Raw genomic sequence first — 26,916 nt, 5'->3', positions numbered from 1 at the left:
GATTTAACAAAAGGCTAAGCTGTGTCTCAATATATTTCATTTGTGATTTTCATGAATAGGGATATTTATGTCCGTTGCGTTATGCTAATTTAGTTTCAGGCGACGATTACGCTCCCGCATGCGGGTTTGGGAGTCACAAGAAGTGAAATGTAGATAGCTATTTAGCTACCTCGGTAAACAATGAATCCCAAAGCATGACGTAACGTTATTGAGCCAGCCAGCTAATGTTAGCTAGCTAGCTAACAGTACACTTTAACTTGGAAAATAAATGCTTTGTCAAAATTAGAAACGCGTAATATCTGAAAATGCAGCTAGCTAGACTATCTTACCCATGCTCTGAAATCGGAGTAGATAGCCAGAGCGAATTTACCAGCTAGTATGTCTATCAATGGTTGTAGTGACATTCTATTGATATGGATACTTGCATGGTGGAGTCTTTTTGTTAATACATGTGGCTAGCTAGCTAAACAATGGACCGTAGTCACAGCTCATGATGTTACTACCCTGCATGAGTCTGCAGGTAGCTAACCAACCAGTTATATGGCTAATACCTAGTCAAGCAAATATGTCTGATATATGAAGAATAAGATCATACACATAATGTTAGCTAGTGACCCAGCCAGCTAACGTAAGCTAGCTAACAGTACACTTTAACTTGACATTAAGTTTATACAGTTTTACTACGCGATACATGAATAGAAAAAAAGCTGTGTTCGACACAATTACCTAAACATACTGACCAGCTCCAATAGACAGATGCGCGCTGCATGGCTGACCAATGCAAACTCATCTCTCGGCATGTCCAGCCCACTTATCTCAGCCAATCATGGCTAGCGTGAAGGTTGCTCACTTTTTCTGTGGCTAAACCAACTGGGCTCGTAGTTAAAATGTATTCGTATATACAGATGGCATACTAGTTTGATATTAAGGCACATGAAAATTCACGTGTTCAAGAAGGTATTTCTGCCAAAACACATTTTTTACTTTGAAACAGCTCTCCTGTGAAGTCGTGACTAGCGACATACTCTTAGTTTACTGAATCGGGTCATATGACGTTTCCGTACTATGCGTTGTGCATGTAATATGAAAAATATGAATGTTTTTGTTTCCAGAGGGATGTGATGTGAGAAGCTATGAGAATTGTTTTCCATAACTTTGCACCATGAGTAGTCACCGCCCCGAAGTGAGGTCAGACAGTGTTTTCCATAACTTTGCACCGTGAGTAGTCACCGCCCCGAAGTGAGGTCAGACAGTGTCAGCATTCCAGAACTGCCTGTGGTGTCCAAAAGGTTTTGAAAAAAACACATTAGACCAGAAAAGCGTGAAACAGCAGCTGCATGTTTAAAATGGTTTGAATCTCAACACGAGGTGGGGAAGATAGTCAGTCACCTCCCGGACAATCACTGATATGGCTGATTAGCTGTCCTATGTAAAGTATCTTCAAGTAGGCCCATCCTGTTACTCTGCTCAAACCATCGTTTTATGCTACTCTCATCACCCCACTAGGGGAACCATCGATACGGCTGGCTCTGACCTCTGCCCAATGGAAGCACATTGTTTTGGTGACGTCAGCTAACTATAATCACGTTGTTGTCTGCTAACTATAATCACGTTGTTGTCTGCTAACTATAATCACGTTGTTGTCTGCTAACTATAATCACGTTGTTGTCTGCTAACTATAATCACGTTGTTGTCTGCTAACTATAATCACGTTGTTGTCTGCTAACTATAATCACGTTGTTGTCTGCTAACTATAATCACGTTGTTGTCTGCTAACTATAATCACGTTGTCTGCTAACCCATCGATAATTCTCCGCATGACTGGACAGTTTTTGTCTTGTGAGAATATTTGCAGCAACTTCAATGTTCTGGGATCTTGAGCACAGCCAATTTTGGTTTGCTGGGAAAGCATTACTGGTACATTGTGTTTATTATTCTGATCAAAAATACAAATGCAACATGAAATAATTTCTACTATTTTGCGGAGTTACAAATCAAATCAGTTTATTTGTCACGCGCGCCGAATACAACAGTGAAAGCAGTGAAATGCTTACTTACAGGCTCTAACCAATAGTGCAAAAAAGGTATTAGGTGAACAATAGGTAGGTAAAGAATTAAAACAACAGTAAAAAGACAGGCTATATACAGTGGCGAGGCTGTAAAAGTAGAGAGGACACAGACACTGGTTAGTAAGGCTTATTGAGGTAGTATGTACATGTGACTATGCATATATGATAAACGGAGAGTAGCTGTAGCGTAAAGAGGGGTTGGTGGGTGGGACACAATGCAGATAGCCCAGTTAACCAATGTGCGGGAGCACTGGTTGGTCGGGCCAATTGAGGTAGTATGTACATGAATGTATAGTTAAAGTGACTATGCATATATGATAAACAGAGAGTAGCAGCAGCGTAAAAGAGGGGTGGGGGGGGGCACACAATGCAAATTGTCCAGGTAACCATTTGGTTACCTGTTCAGGAGTCTTATGGCTTGGGGGTAAAAACTGTTGAGAAGCCTTTTTTTGTCCTAGACTTGGCACTCCGGTACCACTTGCCATGTGGTAGAGTGAACAGTCTATGACTAGGGTGGCTGGGGTCTTTGACAATTTTTAGGGCCTTCCTCTGACACCGCCTGGTGTAGAGGTCCTGGATGGCAGGAAGCCTGGCCCCAGTGATGTACTGATGTACAACTTGTACAACTTGTACTGATGTACAACTTGAGACATCTGTGGCATGACAAAAATGCATGTTTTAGAGTGGCCTTTTGTCCCCAGCACAAAGTGCACCTGTGTAATGATGCTGTTTAATCAGCAGCTTGATATGCCACACCTGTCAGGTGAATGTATTATCTTGACAAAGGATAAATGCTGACTGACACGGATGTAAACAAATTTGTGGCTATATGGAACAGTTCTGTGATAATTCAGCTCATGAAACATGGGACCAGCAATTTACATGTTGCATTTATATTTATTTATACATTACCTGGAAATCTAATGAGAAGTTTTGGGAAATGTTCTGGGTGGTGGATAGATGTTTTTGGGGGTGGTTAGATGTTTTGGGAAATGTTCTGGGTGGTGGTTAGATGCTCTGGGGGGTGGGGGGGTGGTTAGATGTTTTGGGAAATGTTTGTGTGCGGGGGGTGGGGGGTTAGATGTTCTGGGGGGGTGGTTAGATGTTCTGGGGGGGTGGTTAGATGTTTTGGGAAATGTTCGGGGGGTTGGTTAGATGTTCTGGGGGGGTGGTTAGATGTTCTGGGGGGGTGGTTAGATGTTCTGGGTGGTTGTTAGATGTTTTGGGAAATGTTCTAGGGGGGTGGTTAGATGTTCTGGGGGTGGGGGGGTGGTTAGATGTTCTGGGTGGTTGTTAGATGTTTTGGGAAATGTTTGTGTGGGGCGGGGGGTGGTTAGATGTTCTGGGGGGGTGGTTAGATGTTTTGGGAAATGTTCGGGGGGGTGGTGAGATGTTTTGGGAAATGTTCGGGGGGGTGGTTAGATGTTTTGGGAAATGTTCTGGGGGGTGGTTAGATGTTCTGGGGGGTGGTTAGATGTTCTGGGGGGTGGTTAGATGTTCTAGAGGGTGGTTAGATGTTCTAGAAGGTGGTTAGATGTTTTGGGAAATGTTCTGGGGGTGGTTAGATGTTTTTGGGGGTGGTTAGATGTTTTGGGAAATGTTCTGGGGGTGGTTAGATGTTCTGGGGGTGGTTAGATGTTTTTGGTGGGTGGTTAGATGTTTTGGGAAATGTTCTGGGGGGTGGTTAGATGTTCTGGGGGGTGGTTAGATGTTCTGGGGGGTGGTTAGATGTTCTAGAGGGTGGTTAGATGTTTTGGGAAATGTTCTAGGGGGGTGGTTAGATGTTTTTGGGGGTGGTTAGATGTTTTGGGAAATGTTCTGGGGGTGGTTAGATGTTCTGGGGGGTGGTTAGATGTTCTAGAGGGTGGTTAGATGTTTTGGGAAATGTTCTGGGGGTGGTTAGATGTTCTGGGGGTGGTTAGATGTTTTTGGTGGGTGGTTAGATGTTTTGGGAAATGTTCTGGGTGGTGGTTAGATGCTCTGGGGGGTGGTTAGATGTTCTGGGGGGTGGTTAGATGTTCTGGGGGGTGGTTAGATGTTCTAGAGGGGTGTTTAGATGTTTTGGGAAATGTTCTAGGGGGGTGGTTAAATGTTTTTGGGGGTGGTTAGAGGTTTTGGGAAATGTTCTGGGGGTGGTTAGATGTTCTTGGGGTGGTTAGATGTTTTGGGAAATGTTCTGGGGGTGGTTAGATGTTCTGGGGGTGGTTAGATGTTTTTGGTGGGTGGTTAGATGTTTTGGGAAATGTTCTGGGTGGTGGTTAGATGTTCTTGGGGTGGTTAGATGTTTTGGGAAATGTTCTGGGGGTGGTTAGATGTTCTGGGGGTGGTTAGATGTTTTTGGTGGGTGGTTAGATGTTTTGGGAAATGTTCTGGGTGGTGGTTAGATGTTCTGGGGGGTGGTTAGATGTTCTAGAGGGGTGTTTAGATGTTTTGGGAAATGTTCTAGGGGGGTGGTTAAATGTTTTTGGGGGTGGTTAGAGGTTTTGGGAAATGTTCTGGGGGTGGTTAGATGTTCTTGGAGTGGTTAGATGTTTTGGGAAATGTTCTGGGGGTGGTTAGATGTTCTGGGGGTGGTTAGATGTTTTTGGTGGGTGGTTAGATGTTTTGGGAAATGTTCTGGGTGGTGGTTAGATGCTCTGGGGGGTGGTTAGATGTTCTGGGGGGGTGGTTAGATGTTCTGGGGGGTAGTTAGATGTTCTGGGAAATGTTCTGGGGGTGTTTAGATGTTTGGGGAAATGTTCTGGGGGGGTGGTTAGATGTTTTGGGAAATGTTCTAGGGGTGGTTAGATGTTTTTGGTGGGTGGTTAGATGTTTTTGGGGGGTGGTTAGATGTTTTTGGGGGGTGGTTAGATGTTTTTGGGGGGTGGTTAGATGTTTTTGGGGGGTGGTTAGATGTTTTTGGGGGGTGGTTAGATGTTTTTGGGGGGTGGTTAGATGTTTTTGGGGGTGGTTAGATGTTTTGGGAAATGTTCTGGGGGCGGTTAGATGTTCTGGGGGGTGGTTAGATGTTCTGGGGGATGGTTAGATGTTCTGGGGGGTGGTTAGTTGTTTGGGGAAATGTTCTGGGGGGTGGTTAGATGTTTTTGGGTGGTGGTTAGATGTTTGGGGAGATGTTCTGGGGGGTGGTTAGATGTTTGGGGAAATATTCTGGGGGTGGTTAGATGTTCTGGGGTGGTTGGTAGATGTTTTTCACAACATTTTAGTAAATGTTAGAACATTCCAAGGATACAAAATGATAAAATAAAGATCTATCAAAAACATGTTATCATCGTAATGATAAACCCAAACTTCTGGAATGTTCACAGTTATTTGGTCAGGCACGCTACTGTCTCTGTTCAAGGGCAGCAGGCTTTAACAGTTGGTGTACAGTGGATTCACATTGCTAGATTCATTGTGACAGGTGAGGGCCTGCTTATGTAATACACCAGCCTTGTGTGAGTAGAGGAGAGGTGGCGAATCTCCCGTCTTCTCACGGGCATCTGACTGTCAGTTATTGTGTAATGATTTGTTAGCCATCACCTTGAATAAACCTCACCTTGAACCTGCTAATACTACCCAGACACAGTTGATAGTCTTTACATCAGGACAGAGCATCATGGAGAAACTGTCATGTTGCTGTGCTGCATTCTTTAAACCTTTAGGCCCAATAGAATTCTACAATGCTGTTGTAGATTACTGATAATTTTCAAGATGAAGCTCATTTTCTCCCATTTCAAACAGACATAGCTCAAAACAAAGAACAATGACAATTTAACTTAGTTTTAAAGAGCACAAGCTCTTCCTTAATATGACACCACATTCATGTAAATATGAATAACACTCATTTTGTCTTTGTGTGTAAAGACACTCACTAACACTCAATATAACAACATGAGTATTTAAATTGTAGTAAATTTGAACAAATTACTCACACAAAATGTACCAAGTATAATATACTTAAAAATATAATTTACATATAAATAAAGCAATTCTCCAAAATATGTCCAGAGGACAATTATTCACAAAGGCTATTGGAATGACAACGATTCCTTCTGTAAAAATGCAAACATCTAATCAGAGACTATTGCAAAATGTAGATAACCTCTCAATAAGATTTAGTCCAGACCAGACACAACATGTAGATAACCTCTCAATAAGATTTAGTCCAGACCAGACACAACCACAAGGTGTTTTTTGTCCTTGATTGTATTTTTGGCCTTCCTGCAACATCGGTTGCTGTAGGTGTCATAGAGGGCAGATTGTTTGCCCCCGGTGATGCGCTGGGCAGACTGCACCACCCTCTGGAGAGCCCTGCGGTTGTGGGCGGTGCAGTTGCCGTACCAGGCAGTGATACAGCACGACAGGATGCTCTCAATTGTGCATCTTTAAAAGTTAGTGAGGGTTTTAGGTGCCAAGCCCAAAAAATGTCAGCCTCCCGAGGTTTAACTTCTTGAGAATACTTGACACGCAGACGTCCCAAGTATGCCCCTGGAAATGCAAATGCGCTACGCTAAATGCTAAATGTACTCGTTACAACTCAATCTTTGATCAAAATTCACAAGCAGGGTATTGAATTAAAGCTACACTCGTTGTGAACCTAGCCAGCAAGTCAGATTTTTAAAATGCTTTTCGGCGAAAGCATCAGAAGCTATTATCTGATAGCATGCACCCCCCAAAATGCCAGCTCGACACGTAAACAACAGATTTTGCGATAGCCGGCGCTACCCAAAACGCAGAAATAAAATATAAAAAATTCATTACCTTAGACGAGCTTCTTTCTTGGCACTCCTATATGCCCCATAAACATCACTATTGGGTCTTTTTTTCGTTTAAATCGGTCCATATATACCCAAAATAGCTTTGTATGGAAGTTGTGTCATTCAGAAAAAATCATCGTTTTTAAACGCTGCGTAATTTTTTAAAATTAAAAAAGTCGACGATAAACTTTCACAAAACACTTCGAAATCCTTTTGTAATCCAACTTTAGGTATTAGTAAACGTTTATAATCTATCAAAATGATTACAGGGCGATGTCTCTTCAATAGGTCTTCACTTCAAAAACAATGCCGTCTGATCTCTCCCTCAACTGCATCCGGGTGAAGACTGGGAAAATGGAGGTCAGACAGAAGGATTTTCCAACAATTAATTCAATTGAAAATTAGGACAATGGCGCCATCGTGCGGAATTTGTATGAATTGCAGGCAGATTCCCATTAAATTCTGTTCTCTTTTAACAACTGGTGGAAGTGACTTATGGAAATTATTTTTTGCTTTCAGAGAGCAGTTTTTCTTGCGTTTTTCAATGAAACACACGATCTGTTATAGTCACAGCCGTGATTTAACCAGTTTTATAAACTTCAGAGTGTTTTCTATCCACACATACTAATCATATGCATATACTATATTCCTGGCATGAGTAGCAGGACGCTGAAAAGTTGCGCGATTTTTAACAGAATTTTCAAAAAAGGAGGGGGTAGAAGTAAGAGGTTTTAAGAGGTGCTGTTGCGCCACCTTCACCACACTGTCTGTGTGGGTGGACCATTTCAGATTGTCAGTGACGTGTAGGCCGAGGAACTTGAAGCTTTCCACCTTCTCCACCTGCGGTCCCGTCTGTGAATAGGAGAGTGCTCCCTCTGCTGTTTCCGAATTCCACGATCAGCTCCTGTAGTTTTGTTGACGTTGAGTGAGATGTTGTTTTCCTGGCACCCCACTCCCAGGGCCCTCACCTCCTCCCTGTAGGCTGTGTTGTCATTGTTGGTAATCAGGCCTACAGCTGTTGTCGTCTGACAACTTGATGATTGAGTTGGATGTGTGCGTCGCCACGCAGTCATGGTGAACAGGGAGTACAGGAGGGGGCTGGGGGAAAAAAATCTGGAAGCATGGCCTCATCCTGCGAAGCACAGAACACCTAGAGCATCCAAAGGAGGCTTCTCCCACTCTTTGCCCTGCGTCCACTCCGGATGCACACCACACACCCACTCTTGCACCCTTCAAACTTCACCTGCTTTCAAATGAGTTCCACCTCGGTCCTCACACCCTGGTGCCACATTCTTGGCTCCTCTCTTCCTGTCACTGTAGCCATGTCACAAAGTTAATGCACAATGGCCTGGTCTGTCGGGCCTGGTCTGTCGGGCCTGGTCTGTCGGGCCTGGTCTGTCGGGCCTGGTCTGTACTAAGTGGTCAAGATGGTCAACCCCGCACATTTTCTTTTTGTAACGCGTTACAAGCTCTTGAATAGATTTAAGGTCCTACCACTTTTAAAAACAACTCCAAAACCCCTGCCACTGTCACTTCAGAACCAGGCTGTGTGTTACAAGGGTGAATGGTGGGACTTGGGGCAGACACACTACATGGAACTGAATACTTGCCTCTCAGGTGTGTTCTTCCCCCTCCCCTCCCTCTTTCATCCTCCTCTCCCTTTGCTTCCTCCTCTCCCTCTTCTTCCTCTCCCTCTTATTTCTCTTCTCCCTAGTTTATCCTCTGCTCCCTCCTCTCCCTCTGTTTCAACTCCCTCCTTCTCTCCCTCTACTTTCCCTCTTCACTCTCCTCTTCCTCTCCACTCTCTCTTGCTCCACTCCTCCCCCATCTCTATCCCTCCTGTTATCTCAAACTCCTCTTCTTCCCTACCTTTTGCTGCTGAGCCCCCCCACCTCCATACACAGTCTCCTCCAATCAACTCTTGCTTGACAGACAAGAGTTCACCAATGTTAGCAGATTAGTTAGCTCATTAACTCTAACCTTCATTTCAGTGGCAAGTTAGCTGGTTGTTGCGCATTAGCTGGTTGTTGCTCATTAGCTGGTTGTTGCTATGGTATGGCTAGCAAGTGAAAGGGTTGACGCTTTGTGAAAGCAGGACAAATTTGCTGCTACACACACCTTCTCTTGCCTGACAGACTGTTTTTTATTTTATTTAACAAGGAAAAGCCCATTGAGACCCAGAGTCTTTTTCAAGGGAGACATGACCAAGAAGGCAGCAACAATCAGTCCATTACACAATTAAAACATACAACAACGTGATCCAGCCTTTAAAAAAGCATTTACACTCCTCTGTAACAGAGCCTCCCATCTAGATTTTAAATTCATTCAGTGGCACTAATATATCTATAAGAAATGGCAGCAGTTTTACGGGCGCCCAACTAATTGTGCTATAATGTGTTGGTTTTTTTGCGTTACTTGTAACTTATTTTGTACATAATGTTTCTGAAACTGTATTTTACGGCAAAAAAAGAGCTTCTGGATATCAGGACAGCAATCACTCACCTTGGATTAGACAAAGAGCTTCTGGATATCAGGACAGGGATCACTCACCTTGGATTAGACAAAGAGCTTCTGGATATCAGGACAGGGATCACTCACCTTGGATTAGACAAAGAGCTTCTGGATATCAGGACAGGGATCACTCACCTTGGATTAGACAAAGAGCTTCTGGATATCAGGACAGGGATCACTCACCTTGGATTAGACAAAGAGCTTCTGGATATCAGGACAGGGATCACTCACCTTGGATTAGACAAAGAGCTTCTGGATATCAGGACAGCGATCACTCACCTCGGATTAGACAAAGATTTTTTCTACAACAAGGAGGACGCACAAGACATTCTCCAAACACCCCACAGGGCCGACATCCCCGTTATTTCCAAGAGGAAGCGACGCAGAAGGCGAGTGGGAAAGCTGCCGTTGCACGTTGGCGAGTAGTATTGACGGTAATCATTGGACAATAAATTAGATGAGGTATGATCACAAATATCCTACCAACAGGACATCAAAAACTGTAATATCCTATCCTATGCTCCTTTCCCCCTCTGCTTATGTTTCACGGAATCGTGGCTGAATGACGACATGGATATTCAGCTAGCTACGTTACACCGGCAGGATAGAACAGCACACTGTAAGACAAGGGGGATGGTCTGTGCATATTTGTAAACAACAGCTGGTGCATGAAATCTAAGGAAATCTCTAGATTTTGCTCACCTGAAGTAGAGTATATTGTGATAAATTGCAGGCCACACTACTTGCCTAGAGAGTTCTCAGCTATACTTTTCGTGGCTGTTTATTTACCACCACAGACAGGTGCTGGCACTAAGACAGCACTCATTCAGCTGTATAAGGAAATAAGCAAACAGGAAACCACTCACCCAGAGGCAGCGCTCCTAGTGGCCAGAGACTTTAATGCAGGGAAACTTAAATCAGTTCTACCAATTTTCTATCAACATGTTAAATGTGCAACCAGAGGGAAAAGCATTCTAGATCACCTGTACTCCACACACAGGGACTCGTACAAAGCTCTCCCTCGCCCTCCATTTGGTAAATCCGACCACATCTCTGTTCTCCTGATTCCTGCTTACAAGCTAAAATTAAAGCAGGAAGCACCAGTGACTCGGTCTATAAAAAGTGGTCAGATGAAGCAGATGCTAAACTGCAGGACTGTTTTGCTATCACAGCCTGGAACATGTTCCCGGGATTCTTCCTATGGCATTGAGGAGTACACCACAGTCACTGGCTTTATCAATAAGTGCATTGTTGATGTCGTCCCCACAGTGACTGTACGTACATACCCCAACCAGAAGCCATGGATTACAGGCAACATTCGCTAAAGGCTAGAGCTGCCACTTTCAAGGTGCGGGACTCTAACCTGGTAGCTTACAAGAAATCTTGCTATGCCCTGCGACAAACCATTAAACAGGCAGAGCGTCAATACAGGGCTAAGATTGAATCGTACTATACCAGCTCCGACGCTCGTCGGATGTGGCAGGGCTTGCAAACCATTACAGACTACAAAGGGAAGCACAGTCGAGAGCTGCCCAGTGACACAAGCCTACCAGACGAGCTAAATCACTTCTATGCTCGCTTCGAGGCAAGCAACACTGAGGCATGCATGAGAGCATCAGCTGTTCTGGACGACTGTGTGATCACACTCTCCGTAGCCGACGTGAGTAAGACCCACAAGGCCGTAGGGCCAGACGGATTACCAGGACGTGTGCTCCGGGCATGTGCTGACCAACTGGAAAGTGTCTTCACTGACATGTTCAACATGTCCCTGATTGAGTCTGCAATACCAACATGTTTCAAGCAGACCACCATAGTCCCTGTGCCCAAGAACACACAGGCAACCTGCCCAAATGACTACTGTCCCCCTCCGTAGCCATGAAGTGCTTTGAAAGGTTAGTAATGGCTCACACCAACACCATTATCCCAGAAACCCTAGACCCACTCTGATTTGCCTCCAATTTGAATACCGCCCGAACAGATCCACAGATGATGCAATCTCTATTGCACTCTACACTGCCCTTTCCCACCTGGACAAAAGGAACACTTATGTGAGAATGCTATTCATTGACTACAGCTCAGCGTTCAACACCATAGTACCCTCAAAGCTCATCACTAAGCTAAGGATCCTGGGACTAAACACCTTCCTCTGCAACTGGATCCTAGACTTCCTGAAGGGCCGCCCCCAGGTGGTAAGGGTAGGTAGCAACACATCTGCCACGCTGATCCTCAACACTGGAGCTCCCCAGGGGTGCGTGCTCAGTCCTCTCCTGTACTCCCTGTTCACCCACAACTGCATGGCCAGGCACGACTCCAATACCATCATTAAGTTTGCTGATGACACAACAGTGGTAGGCCTGATCACCGACAATGATGAGACAGCCTATAGGGAGGAGGTCAGAGACCTGGCCGGGTGGTGCCAGAATAATAACCTATCCCTCAACGTAACCAAGACTAAGGAGTTGATTGTGGACTACAGGAAAAGGAGGACGGAGCACACCCCCATTCTCATCGACGGGGCTGTAGTGGAGCAGGTTGTGAGCTTCAAGTTCCTTGGTGTCCACATCAACAACAAACTAGAATGGTCCAAACACACCAAGGCAGTCGTAAAGAGGGCACGACAAAGCCTATTTCCCCTCAGGAAACTAAAAAGATTTGGCATGGGTCATGAGATCCTCAAAAGGTTCTATCTACAGCTGCAACTTCGAGAGCATCCTGACTGGTTGCATCACTGCCTGGTACGTCAATTGCTCTGTCTCTGACCGCAAGGCACTTCAGAGGGTAGTGCGTACAGCCCAGTACATCACTGGGGCTAAGCTGCCTGCCATCCAGGACCTCTACACCAGGCGGTGTCAGAGGAAGGCCCTAAACATTGTCAAAGACCCCAGCCACCCCAGTCATAGACTGTTCTTTCTACTACCGCATGGCAAGCTGTACTGGAGTGCCAAGTCTAGGACAAAAAGGCTTCTCAACAGTTTTTACCCCCAAGCCATAAGACTCCTGAACAGGTAATCAAATGGTTACCTGGACTATTTACATTGAGTCGTCCCCCCCCCCCAACCCCTATTTTACTCTGCTGCTGCTCTCTGTTTATCATATAGTCACTTTAACTATACATACTACCTCAATTGGCCCGACCAACCTGTTGTATTCGGCGCACGTGACAAACTTTGATTTGATTTTAGATGACTAATGGATTGTAGACTATTTCATACCTCTGGTGCACAAGAAGAGAAGGCCGTCTTGCCTAACAGTGTGAATGTCCTTGGGACTTTAAGTAGCAATCACCTAGCAGACCGGGTAACTGCTGGTGGGGAAGGAGACCATACTACAGAGGTAAAGAGGTAGTTTACCTGCTGGTGGGGAAGGAGACCAGACTACAGAGGTAAAGAGGTAGTTTACCTGCTGGTGGTGAAGGAGACCAGACTACAGAGGAAAAGAGGGAGTTTACCTGCTGGTGGGGAAGGAGACCAGACTACAGAGGTAAAGAGGGAGTTTACCTGCTGGTGGTGAAGGAGACCAGACTACAGAGGGAGTTTACCTGCTGGTGGTACAGAGGAAAAGAGGGAGTTTACCTGCTGGTGGGGAAGGAGACCAGACTACAGAGGTAAAGAGGGAGTTTACCTGCTGGTGGTGAAGGAGACCAGACTACAGAGGAAACGAGGGAGTTTACCTGCTGGTGGGGAAGGAGACCAGACTACAGAGGTAAAGAGGGAGTTTACCTAAAAGGGCTTTGTAGATATATAAAGTGAGGTCCAAGCTTCCATTTGGTACAAGGTGCAATGGTGGGTGAGTGACTTGGCATTTGTAATAAAGCCCAAGGATGCATGATAAACAGAGTCCTGTCTCTGTCAGACAGAGGAGGCTGCATGCATATGCAACAAGTCACCGTAATCAATTACAGAGAGAAAAGTGGCCTGAACAAGCTTCTAGCCATGAGCAGGAAGCAAGCCTTATTACAAAAATAAAAACCCAATTTCAATTTGAGCTTCCTCACAAGATTATCCACATGAACTTTAAAGGACAACTTGTCATCCAACCAAATACCTGGATATTTGTAGGATGACACGTTTTCAATGAGCCACCAGATGTGACAATGCTAACCTTCTCTGCCAGAGTTCTAGCTCTGGTAAAGGTCATGAATTTAGTTGTGTGTACATTCAAGACCAGTTTGTGACCATAAAGGGAGGCCTGCAGTGACTGAAACACAGTCTGGAGCTCTTCAACAGCCTGAACCAGAGAAAGAGCACATGAATGTATCATCTGCATATAGATGTAACTTTGCTGGTTGCATCCCATTTCCAAATCCTAAATAATCCAAAATAAAAATTGAGAACTACACAGGAGCTAAAATGGAACCCTGGGGTACACCTCTATTAATCTCTAGAAAGATAGACTTGTGATTGTCAGTGTATACACATTGTGTTCTGTCAGAAAGTAGCTAGCTATAGCAAGCAGCTTGGGCCATTTCCATATGAATTACATCTGTAGAAATGAGACAAAACAACCAACTAGTTTGTTGCAGTGTTTAGCTGTATATAGTCAGCTATTTCCATGAGACGCAGAACAATCATTCGAGCTCCACTGCTGATGTGCTCATCTGTTCCAACAAAGTTGACAAGACTTGCTAATCTGAGAGCTGTTTCACAGCATCAAACACGTATCTACTATTTACTTATTTCACTCACCTTAATATCATCTCTTTTCAAAGTGCAAGGCCGTGTCCTAATCCCTGTCACCAACCAACATAGATAAAGCCTCTTTCACTGTGAAAATGTCTGCTTCGGCGATGTCATATTGAGTAATGAAGTCAAATGACAGCACACACAGTTTCTCATTGATGACAACAGTCAGGCGAATACCACAACAGGTTGTAAGCAAGTTGATTATGCGATATTGAAACAGATATTGTTAGTAAAACAAGTCTGTTAACAGGTCTAATGAGTTAACATGTTCTCTCTCCTCTCCTGTCTCTCCTCTCTCTCTCCCCCCTCTCTCTGTCTCTCTCCTCTCCTGTCTCTCTCCTCTCCTCTCCTGTCTCTCTCCTGTCTCTCTCCTCTCTCTCCTCTCCTATCTATTTCCCCTTTCTCTCCTCTCCTGTCTCTCTCCTGTCTCTCCTCTCTCTCCTCTCTTCTCTCTCCTCCTGTCTCTCTCTCCCCTCTCCTCTAGGTGTGTGAGGAAGATGCTGGGCTCAGAGCAGGGAGGAGTGGTGGAGGAATGGTTGTCAGAATTCAAGGTGGGTCACAGACATGACTCAGACCCCTCCCCCTAATACAAACCGGGGAGGGGGGGGTCCATCCAGTTACATGGACCAATATTTATATACATACTTGAACTCAAGTATCTATTTGCTAGGTAGTGTTAGCTAGGCTGGTCATTTCTACCTGCACCAAAACATCCTATAGCTTGTCCTCCATCTTGTTTTTAAATAGTGAGACAACATGTTTTCAGCACGGTTTTATTTCCCTGACTGAACTCATTTGAGTCATGATCTCATCTCTCTGCAGCAGACATACAGTGAGCAAACATATAGAATCACAATACATATCGTATCGACACCTAAATATGGTGATAATGTCGTATGGTGAGGTTAATTCCCACCCCTAATACATACCCCCGTTGATATGTCCATCTGTCTCCCCAACTGGTGCCTGTGCTGTTTGTCATCAGGTTACAGACCCTTCTCTCTCTCTCACACACACACACACACACACACACACACACACACACACACACACACACTGTCTCTCTGTTTCTGTTTCTGTCTTTGTTTCTCTCTCTTTGTCTCTCTCTCTTTATCTGTCTCTCTCTTTGTCTCTTTGTCTCTCTCTCTCTTTGTCTCTCTTTGTCTGTCTGTCTGTCTCTCTCTCTCTGTATCTCTGACTCTCTCTGTATCTCTGACTCTCTGACTCTGTCTCTGCGAGGGCTGAGGGGAGGGGTCTCTAGAGTCCAGACAGCGCTGTGAGTGACGTCAGGGAGGAAGTAGTGTTATTGCTGCAAGCTGAGGACCCTGAACTACAGACACAAACTACTGGTCTGGCAGTACAGAGGGTGGAGGCTGCCTCCTCTCCCTCTACTGACCCTTACTGGTCTGGCAGTACAGAGGGTGGAGGCTGCCTCCTCTCCCTCTACTGACCCTTACTGGTCTGGCAGTACAGAGGGTGGAGGCTGCCTCCTCTCCCTCTACTGACCCTTACTGGTCTGGCAGTACAGAGGGTGGAGGCTGCCTCCTCTCCCTCTACTGACTCTTACTGGTCTTGCAGTACAGAGGGTGGAGGCTGCCTCCTCTCCCTCTACTGACCCTTACTGGTCTGGCAGTACAGAGGGTGGAGGCTGCCTCCTCTCCCTCTACTGACCCTTACTGGTCTTGCAGTACAGCCTATTATAAAGCCTATTTCACTTCCTCAAAATCCACAGAATCAATCGAAGATAACTCAAGAAATGTGTCATTAATTATCATGTTTTTGCTGAGGATGTTTTAGTTGAGGAGTTTGACATCTAAGGTGTTATATGCAGTATTTCTCCAGTTAAAACATGTGTGATGTGTTGTCTTATGGAAACAGTTGGAGCTGCTGAGCATGTCTGTCTCAATGTCTGATATTGGATAGAGAGCGATCACCGCAGCTGTTCACTCCATGTTAGTGGGCAAATGGACATCGTCAAATCAAAACCCAACCTTCATTTACCTGTTGTGATACACAGATGTTCCATTCTCTGTTTTAGACCAGCCTTTATGACCAGAATTATCCTGTTGCTATACTTACACTCACATTTCACACTAGAATAACTTTCTGACTCTTATTGATGACACGTAGGTCGTTTTCAAAAGGACTTGTTGCTTTTTAAAGGCTGCCGCTCTTTCGGCATGATTACGCTAGAATGAAAAGTAACTCGTGACAACTGGACTACACTTATACTGTGAAGGGATGTTTATACCCTGTCTGTTTCTATTTCTCCAGACTCTACCAGAAACCCTAACTGTCTGTTTCTATTTCTCCAGACTCTACCAGAAACCCACATCTCCACCTATGCATGCAGCCTTCACCTGAAGAAGTCTCTGGTGCCAGCTCTCTACAGAGTCATCCAGGACAGCAGCAGTGAGGTGAGACTGATAGACTGTTTCCACCCCACCTAGGTAGCAGCATGGCGTTTCAGGACAGGAAACGTGACGACTGTATGTCCCGTCTGACTCAGTTGATTCCCACGGAGGACCAGTATCAAATAGTAAGAGTGTCTGCTGAATGACTTATCTGTTGTGACGAGGTGGGCGGAGCTGGCAGAGAGCTGGGAATCTGCATACCCCTCCCCCACACCAGCTGGTCTGCTCTGTCTGTGGAGGACTCAGGACATGATTGACATCCGTGTGGCAGTGCCAGCCTTGTTACCTGGTAACCACCATGTACCTGTCACTGCCCTGCCATCACCACTCCATGCAGGAGCATCAGGTGGTTAACTCGAGTACAGGAGACACGGACCGTGTCGAGTACAGGAGACTCGGACCGTGTCGAGTACAGGAGACTCTTGTTGATGCAGCTGTAGAACATTTTGAGGATCTGGGGACCTATCTCCAAGTCTGCTGCCCTACACATCAAGAGTATCCTGACCGGTTGTATCACTGCCTGGTGTGGCAACTGCTCAGCATCTTGACCACAAGGCACTACAGAGGGTAGTGCGTACGGCCCAGTACATCACTGGGGCCAAGCTTCCTGGCAAACTTGGGTGACTGCAAGGACTCCAGTCATCCAGTCATAGACTGTTCTCTCTGCTACTGCATGGCAAGCGGTACCGGAGTGCCAAGTCAATGACAAAAAGGCTTCTCAACAGTTTTTACCCCCAAGCCATAAGACTCCTGAACACCTAATCAAATGGCCACCCGGACTATTTACATTGACCCCCCCCCATTTGTTTTGTACACTGCTGCTGCTTGCTGTTTGTTACCTATGCATAGTCACTTCCTTCGCCCCCACCTACATGTACAGATTACCTCAGCTAGCCTGTACCCCTGCACACTGATTCGGTACCGGTACCCCCTGTATATAGCCTCGTTTTTCTTATTGTGTTACTTTTTCTTATTGCTTTTTATTTTAGTCTACTTGGTAAATATTTTCTTCCTGAACTGCACTGTTGGTTAAGGGCTTGTCAGTAAAGCATTTCATGGTAAAGTCTACATTTGTTGTATTCTGAGGCAACCTGGAACATAGCCCTGTCTGCGTGATCAATACAATCGTGAAGCATGGATTCCAATTGGTCAGACCACGTTGATTAGCCCTTAGCACGGGTACTTCCTTTTATATTTTTTGCTTATAGGAAGGGAGATGCAGAATGGAGTCGTGATCTGATCTACCGCAGGGAGGCCTAGGAGGGCCTTGTAGCCATCACCGTCCAGAGTATTTAAAGCATGAGTACTACAGGCAATGTGTTAGAACTTCGGTAGCTTGTTCCTCAAATTTGCTTTAAGTCCCCAGCTACAATAAATGCGGCCTCAGGTTATGTGGTTTCCAATTTGCACAAAGTCCAGTGTAGTTCCTTGAGTGCCGTTGTGGTATTGGCTTAAGGGGGAGAATACACGCCTGTGACTATAACCGGAGACAATTCTCTAATACGATCGGCATTTTATTGTGAGGTATTCTTGGTCTGGTGAACAAAAGGACTTGAGTTCCTGTACGTTAACACAATCACACCGTGATTGTTAGTATAATCATGAAACATAGACCTCTGCCTTCCTTCTTCCCAAATCAAATTGAATTTGTCACATACACATGGTTAGCAGATGTTAATGCGAGTGTAGCGAAATGCTTGTGCTTCTAGTTCCGACAATGCAGTAATAACCAACAAGTAATCTAGCTAACAATTCCAAAACTACTACCTTTGTCGACACAAGTGTAAGGGGATAAAGAATATGTACATAAAGATATATGAATGAGTGATGGTACAGAGCGGCATAGGCAAGATGCAGTAGATGGTATTGAGTGCAGTATATACATATGAGATGAGTATGTAAACAAAGTGGCATAGTTAAAGTGGCTAGTGATACAGTGCCTTGCGAAAGTATTCGGCCCCCTTGACCTTTGCGACCTTTTGCCACATTTCAGGCTTCAAACATAAAGATATAAAACTGTATTTTTTTGTGAAGAATCAACAACAAGTGGGACACAATCATGAAGTGGAACGACATTTATTGGATATTTCAAACTTTTTTAACAAATCAAAAACGGAAAAATTGGGCGTGCAAAATTATTCAGCCCCTTTACTTTCAGTGCAGCAAACTCTCTCCAGAAGTTCAGTGAGGATCTCTGAATGATCCAATGTTGACCTAAATGACTAATGATGATAAATACAATCCACCTGTGTGTAATCAAGTCTCCGTATAAATGCACCTGCACTGTGATAGTCTCAGAGGTCCGTTAAAAGCGCAGAGAGCATCATGAAGAACAAGGAACACACCAGGCAGGTCCGAGATACTGTTGTGAAGAAGTTTAAAGCCGGATTTGGATACAAAAAGATTTCCCAAGCTTTAAACATCCCAAGGAGCACTGTGCAAGCGATAAAATAGAAATGGAAGGAGTATCAGACCACTGCAAATCTACCAAGACCTGGCCGTCCCTCTAAACTTTCAGCTCATACAAGGAGAAGACTGATCAGAGATGCAGCCAAGAGGCCCATGATCACTCTGGATGAACTGCAGAGATCTACAGCTGAGGTGGGAGACTCTGTCCATAGGACAACAATCAGTCGTATATTGCACAAATCTGGCCTTTATGAAAGAGTGGCAAGAAGAAAGACATTTCTTAAAGATATCCATAAAAAGTGTCATTTAAAGTTTGCCACAAGCCACCTGGGAGACACACCAAACATGTGGAAGAAGGTGCTCTGGTCAGATGAAACCAAAATTGAACTTTTTGGCAACAATGCAAAACGTTATGTTTGGCGTAAAAGCAACACAGTTGAGAACACACCATCCCCACTGTCAAACATGGTGGTGGCAGCATCATGGTTTGGGCCTGCTTTTCTTCAGCAGGGACAGGGAAGATGGTTAAAATTGATGGGAAGATGGATGGAGCCAAATACAGGACCATTCTGGAAGAAAACCTGATGGAGTCTGCAAAAGACCTGAGACTGGGACAGAGATTTGTCTTCCAACAAGACAATGACCCAAAACATAAAGCAAAATATACAATGGAATGGTTCAAATGTGCAAAACTGATAGAGACATACCCCAAGCGACTTACAGCTGTAATCGCAGCAAAAGGTGGCGCTACAAAGTATTAACTTAAGGGGGCTGAATAATTTTGCACACCCAATTTTTCAGGTTTTGATTTGTTAAAAAAGTTTGAAATATCCAATAAATGTCGTTCCACTTCATGATTGTGTCCCACTTGTTGTTGATTCTTCACAAAAAAATACAGTTTTATATCTTTGTTTGAAGCCTGAAATGTGGCAAAAGGTCGCAAAGTTCAAGGGGGCCGAATACTTTCGCAAGGCACTGTACATGTATTACATAAAGATGCAGTAGATGATATCGAGTACAGTATATACGTATACATATGAGATGAATAATGTAGGGTATGTAAACATTATATTAGGTAGCATTGTTTAAAGTGGCTAGTGATATATTTTACATTTCCCATCAATTCCCATTATTAAAGTGGCTGGAGTTGAGTCAGTGTGTTGGCAGCAGCCACTCAATGTTAGTGGTGGCTGTTTAACAGTCTGATGGCCTTGAGATAGAAGCTATTTTTCAGTCTCTCGGTCCCAGCTTTGATGCACCTGTACTGACCTCGCCTTCTGGATGATAGCGGGGTGAACAGGCAGTGGCTCGGGTGGTTGTTGTCCTTGATGATCTTTATGGCCTTCCTGTGACATCGGGTGGTGTAGGTGTCCTGGAGGGCAGGTAATTTGCCCCCGGTGATGCGCTGTGCAGACCTCACTACCCCGTACCAGGCGGTGATACAGCCCGACAGGATGCTCTTGATTGTGCATCTGTAGAAGTTTGTGAGTGCTTTTGGTGACAAGCTGAATTTCTTCAGCCTCCTGAGGTTGAAGAGGCGCTGCTGCGCCTTCTTCACGATGCTGTCTGTGTGGGTGGACCAATTCAGTTTGTCTGTGATGTGTACGCCGAGGAACTTAACTTACTACCCTCTCCACTACTGTTCCATCGATGTGGATAGGGGGGTGTTCCCTCTGCTGTTTCCTGAAGTCCACAATAATCTCCTTAGTTTTGTTGACGTTGAGTGTGAGGTTATTTTCCTGACACCACACTCCGAGGGCCCTCACCTCCTCCCTGTAGGCCGTCTCGTCGTTGTTGGTAATCAACCCTACCACTGTTGTGTCGTCCGCAAACTTGATGATTGAGTTGGAGGCGTGCGTGGCCACGCAGTCGTGGGTGAACAGGGAGTACAGGAGAGGGCTCAGAACGCACCCTTGTGGGGCCCCAGTGTTGAGGATCAGCGGGGTGGAGATGTTGTTGCCTACCCTCACCACCTGGGGGCGGCCCGTCAGGAAGTCCAGTACCCAGCTGCACAGGGCGGGGTCGAGACCCAGGGTCTCGAGCTTAATTTCGTGCTTGGAGGGCACTATGGTGTTAAATGCCGAGCTGTAGTCGATGAACAGCATTCTCACATAGGTATTCCTCTTGTCCAGATGGGTTGCAGTGTGCAGTGTGGTTGAGATTTTATCGTCTGTGGACCTATTTGGGCGGTAAGCAAATTGGAGTGGGTCTAGGGTGTCAGGTAGGGTGGAGGTGATATGGTCCTTGACTAGTCTCTCAAAGCACTTCATGATGACGGAAGTGAGTGCTACGGGGTGGTAGTCGTTTAGCTCAGTTACCTTAGCTTTCTTGGGAACAGGAACAATGGTGGCCCTCTTGAAGCATGTGGGAACAACAGACTGGGATAGGGATTGATTGAATATGTCCGTAAACACACCAGCCAGCTGGTCTGCGCATGCTCTGAGGGCGCGGCTGGGGATGCCGTCTAGGCCTGCAGCCTTGCGAGGGTTGACACGTTTAAATGTTTTCCTCACGTCGGCTGCAGTGAAGGAGAGTTCTTCATTCCTGTCTGCGCGATGTACTGAGAACCCAGCTGGCTGTATGGACGGGGACAGTATACCCGGAGAGAGCCATGATTCCTTGAAATGAATTATGTTACTGTCCCTGTTGTCTCTCTGGAAGGAGATCCTTGCCCTGAGCTCGTCTACTGTATTGTCCAGGGACTGAACATTCTCGATTAATACACTGAACATTCTCGAGTAATACACTGAACATTCTCGAGTAATACACTGAACATTCTCGAGTAATACACGGAACATTCTCGAGTAATACACGGAACATTCTCGAGTAATACACGGAACATTCTCGAGTAATACACTGAACATTCTCGAGTAATACACTGAACATTCTCGAGTAATACACTGAACATTCTCGAGTAATACACTGAACATTCTCGAGTAATACACTGAACATTCTCGAGTAATACACGGAACATTCTCGAGTAATACACGGAACATTCTCGAGTAATACACGGAACATTCTCGAGTAATACACGGAACATTCTCGAGTAATACACGGAACATTCTCGAGTAATACACGGAACATTCTCGAGTAATACACGGAACATTCTCGAGTAATACACGAGTAATACACGGAACATTCTCGAGTAATACACGGAACATTCTCGAGTAATACACGGAACATTCTCGAGTAATACACGGAACATTCTCGAGTAATACACGGAACATTAGATAGTAATACACTCGAAGTGGTGGATGGTGTGCCCGCCTCCTGAGTCAGACTAGAAGTCTACTCCGAATACCTCTTCTCCGCCAGCGGTGTCTTGGAGCAGCCTCTGGGATAAGTTCAATTGCTCTGGGGGGTATGAACAAAAAATCTAATTTCGGGAAAGTCGCCTTCCTGGTCAGAATGGTGGTGAGTTACAGCCGCTCTGATATCCAAAAGATATTTCCGGCTGTATTTAATAGCACAAAAATAAATCTGGGTTAATATTGCAAGAAATAACAACAACAACAAGATACTGCAGAGTTGCTTAGGAGCTGAAAGCAGAGCTGCCATGTCTGTCGGCGCCATCTTTCTCTCCCTCCCCGTTTCAGTTGGTTTTCTTCCATCTGGTTCTCAGTGAATATGACCCAGGAGGCTGCTGCTGTGTCGCTTTGTGACAAATTAGGTGGAAAAGCAAACCCCAGTCTCCCAAAATCTTGGTAGGTTAGTTATTACAGACTCACAGGCCGGCCATGTCAGGGTAGGGCGTAACACACTGCAGCACTCTTCTGGCCCACATGTTATCTCCTCATTCATCTCCCTCTGTGTTTAGTTTTTTTTGTCTCCCTGTGCCTCTGTCTCCCTGTAGGGGATGGCAAGGCCAGGCAGTCTGGTGTGTTGACCTCACATTTTCCTGAGTGATAATCCATCTGTCAGACTAAAGCATTCATTTTCAAACACACTGGTGGGGACAGACCGATACTGCCTCCAAGACACTTGCCATCATTTCTGTGACCATGATGTATGTTGCTTTGTCCAGCACCTTTCTGTCGAAGATAGGTCTGCCTGTCCCGTTGCAGCTTCATGGAAACATTTTGTCCTGTTGTCCCTGTAGCTCTTTGAGTCGAATGGTTGTATTATGTTACTCTGGAGTCTAATGGTTGTATTATGTTACCCTGTAGTCTAATGGTTGTATTATATTACCCTGTAGTCTAATGGTTGTATTATATTACCCTGTAGTCTAATGGTTGTATTATATTACCCTGTAGTCTAATGGTTGTATTATATTACCCTGTAGTCTAATGGTTGTATTATATTACCCTGTAGTCTAATGGTTGTATTATATTACCCTGTAGTCTAATGGTTGTATTATATTACCCTGTAGTCTAATGGTTGTATTATATTACCCTGGAGCCTAATGGTTGTATTATATTACCCTGTAGTCTAATGGTTGTATTATGTTACTCTATCCCTGTAGTCTAATGGTTGTATTATATTACCCTGTAGTCTAATGGTTGTATTATGTTACCCTGTAGTCTAATGGTTGTATTATATTACCCTGTAGTCTAATGGTTGTATTATATTACCCTGTAGTCTAATGGTTGTATTATATTACCCTGTAGTCTAATGGTTGTATTATATTACCCTGTAGTCTAATGGTTGTATTATGTTACCCTGTAGTCTAATGGTTGTATTATATTACCCTGTAGTCTAATGGTTGTATTATATTACCCTGTAGTCTAATGGTTGTATTATGTTACCCTGTAGTCTAATGGTTGTATTATGTTACCCTGTAGTCTAATGGTTGTATTATGTTACTCTATCCCTGTAGTCTAATGGTTGTATTATATTACTCTATCCCTGGAGTCTAATGGTTGTATTATGTTACCCTGTAGTCTAATGGTTGTATTATGTTACCCTGTAGTCTAATGGTTGTATTATATTACCCTGTAGTCTAATGGTTGTATTATATTACCCTGTAGTCTAATGGTTGTATTATATTACCCTGTAGTCTAATGGTTGTATTATGTTACCCTGTAGTCTAATGGTTGTATTATATTACCCTGTAGTCTAATGGTTGTATTATATTACCCTGTAGTCTAATGGTTGTATTATGTTACTCTATCCCTGTAGTCTAATGGTTGTATTATGTTACCCTGTAGTCTAATGGTTGTATTATATTACCCTGTAGTCTAATGGTTGTATTATATTACCCTGTAGTCTAATGGTTGTATTATATTACTCTATCCCTGTAGTCTAATGGTTGTATTATATTACCCTGTAATCTAATGGTTGTATTATGTTACCCTGTAGTCTAATGGTTGTATTATATTACCCTGTAGTCTAATGGTTGTATTATGTTACCCTGTAGTCTAATGGTTGTATTATGTTACTCTATCCCTGTAGTCTAATGGTTGTATTATATTACCCTGTAGTCTAATGGTTGTATTATATTACCCTGTAGTCTAATGGTTGTATTATATTACCCTGTAGTCTAATGGTTGTATTATGTTACCCTGTAGTCTAATGGTTGTATTATGTTACTCTATCCCTGTAGTCTAATGGTTGTATTATGTTACCCTGTAGTCTAATGGTTGTATTATGTTACCCTGTAGTCTAATGGTTGTATTATATTACCCTGTAGTCTAATGGTTGTATTATATTACCCTGTAGTCTAATGGTTGTATTATGTTACCCTGTAGTCTAATGGTTGTATTATGTTACCCTGTAGTCTAATGGTTGTATTATGTTACCCTGTAGTCTAATGGTTGTATTATGTTACCCTGTAGTCTAATGGTTGTATTATGTTACCCTGTAGTCTAATGGTTGTATTATATTACCCTGTAGTCTAATGGTTGTATTATATTACCCTGTAGTCTAATGGTTGTATTATGTTACTCTATCCCTGTAGTCTAATGGTTGTATTATATTACCCTGTAGTCTAATGGTTGTATTATATTACCCTGTAGTCTAATGGTTGTATTATGTTATTACCCTGTAGTCTAATGGTTGTATTATGTTACTCTATCCCTGTAGTCTAATGGTTGTATTATATTACCCTGTAGTCTAATGGTTGTATTATGTTACTCTATCCCTGTAGTCTAATGGTTGTATTATGTTACTCTATCCCTGTAGTCTAATGGTTGTATTATATTACCCTGTAGTCTAATGGTTGTATTATGTTACTCTATCCCTGTAGTCTAATGGTTGTATTATATTACCCTGTAGTCTAATGGTTGTATTATGTTACTTATCCCTGTAGTCTAATGGTTGTATTATGTTACCCTGTAGTCTAATGGTTGTATTATATTACCCTGTAGTCTAATGGTTGTATTATATTACTCTATCCCTGTAGTCTAATGGTTGTATTATGTTACTCTATCCCTGTAGTCTAATGGTTGTATTATATTACCCTGTAGTCTAATGGTTGTATTATGTTACCCTGTAGTCTAATGGTTGTATTATGTTACCCTGTAGTCTAATGGTTGTATTATGTTACCCTGTAGTCTAATGGTTGTATTATATTACCCCTGTAGTCTAATGGTTGTATTATATTACCCTGTAGTCTAATGGTTGTATTATTATTACCCTGTAGTCTAATGGTTGTATTATATTATCCCTGTAGTCTATGGTTGGTTGTATTATATGTTACCCTGTAGTCTAATGGTTGTATTATATTACCCCTGTAGTCTAATGGTTGTATTATATTACCCTGTAGTCTAATGGTTGTATTATATTACCCTGTAGTCTAATGGTTGTATTATGTTACCCTGTAGTCTAATGGTTGTATTATATTACCCTGTAGTCTAATGGTTGTATTATATTACCCTGTAGTCTAATGGTTGTATTATGTTACTCTATCCCTGTAGTCTAATGGTTGTATTATGTTACCCTGTAGTCTAATGGTTGTATTATGTTACCCTGTAGTCTAATGGTTGTATTATATTACCCTGTAGTCTAATGGTTGTATTATATTACCCTAATGGTTGTAGTCTAATGGTTGTATTATGTTACTCTATCCCTGTAGTCTAATGGTTGTATTATATTACCCTGTAGTCTAATGGTTGTATTATGTTACTCTATCCCTGTAGTCTAATGGTTGTATTATATTACCCTGTAGTCTAATGGTTGTATTATGTTACTCTATCCCTGTAGTCTAATGGTTGTATTATATTACCCTGTAGTCTAATGGTTGTATTATATTACCCTGTAGTCTAATGGTTGTATTATGTTACTCTATCCCTGTAGTCTAATGGTTGTATTATGTTACTCTATCCCTGTAGTCTAATGGTTGTATTATATTACCCTGTAGTCTAATGGTTGTATTATATTACCCTGTAGTCTAATGGTTGTATTATGTTACTCTATCCCTGTAGTCTAATGGTTGTATTATGTTACTCTATCCCTGTAGTCTAATGGTTGTATTATATTACCCTGTAGTCTAATGGTTGTATTATGTTACTCTATCCCTGTAGTCTAATGGTTGTATTATGTTACTCTATCCCTGTAGTCTAATGGTTGTATTATATTACCCTGTAGTCTAATGGTTGTATTATGTTACTCTATCCCTGTAGTCTAATGGTTGTATTATGTTACCCTGTAGTCTAATGGTTGTATTATGTTACCCTGTAGTCTAATGGTTGTATTATGTTACCCTGTAGTCTATTGGTTGTATTATATTACCCTGTAGTCTAATGGTTGTATTATATTACCCTGTAGTCTAATGGTTGTATTATATTACTCTATCCCTGTAGTCTAATGGTTGTATTATATTACCCTGTAGTCTAATGGTTGTATTATATTACCCTGTAGTCTAATGGTTGTATTATATTACCCTGTAGTCTAATGGTTGTATTATATTACCCTGTAGTCTAATGGTTGTATTATGTTACCCTGTAGTCTAATGGTTGTATTATGTTACCCTGTAGTCTAATGGTTGTATTATATTACCCTGTAGTCTAATGGTTGTATTATATTACCCCGTAGTCTAATGGTTGTATTATATTACCCTGTAGTCTAATGGTTGTATTATATTACCCTGTAGTCTAATGGTTGTATTATGTTACCCTGTAGTCTAATGGTTGTATTATGTTACCCTGTAGTCTAATGG

General features: G+C 43.4%; 1 protein-coding gene across 1 annotated transcript in view; it reads left to right on the top strand.

Moving 5' to 3' along the window:
* Window positions 1-26,916, top strand: part of LOC139406209 (hyccin 2-like) — a 160,735-nt gene that overhangs the window by 49,631 nt on the left and 84,188 nt on the right. Inside the window, exons 3-4 of the mRNA XM_071148715.1 lie at window positions 14,483-14,549; window positions 16,314-16,415. Of these exons, the coding sequence (XP_071004816.1) occupies window positions 14,496-14,549; window positions 16,314-16,415 (156 nt within the window). The 5' untranslated portion in view covers window positions 14,483-14,495. The remainder of the gene's footprint in view (window positions 1-14,482; window positions 14,550-16,313; window positions 16,416-26,916) is intronic.

Source organism: Oncorhynchus clarkii, chromosome 3 (genome assembly GCF_045791955.1).
Source record: "Oncorhynchus clarkii lewisi isolate Uvic-CL-2024 chromosome 3, UVic_Ocla_1.0, whole genome shotgun sequence".
NCBI classification, from domain to species: domain Eukaryota; kingdom Metazoa; phylum Chordata; class Actinopteri; order Salmoniformes; family Salmonidae; genus Oncorhynchus; species Oncorhynchus clarkii.
This window is presented reverse-complemented; position numbering and strand designations above follow the sequence as displayed.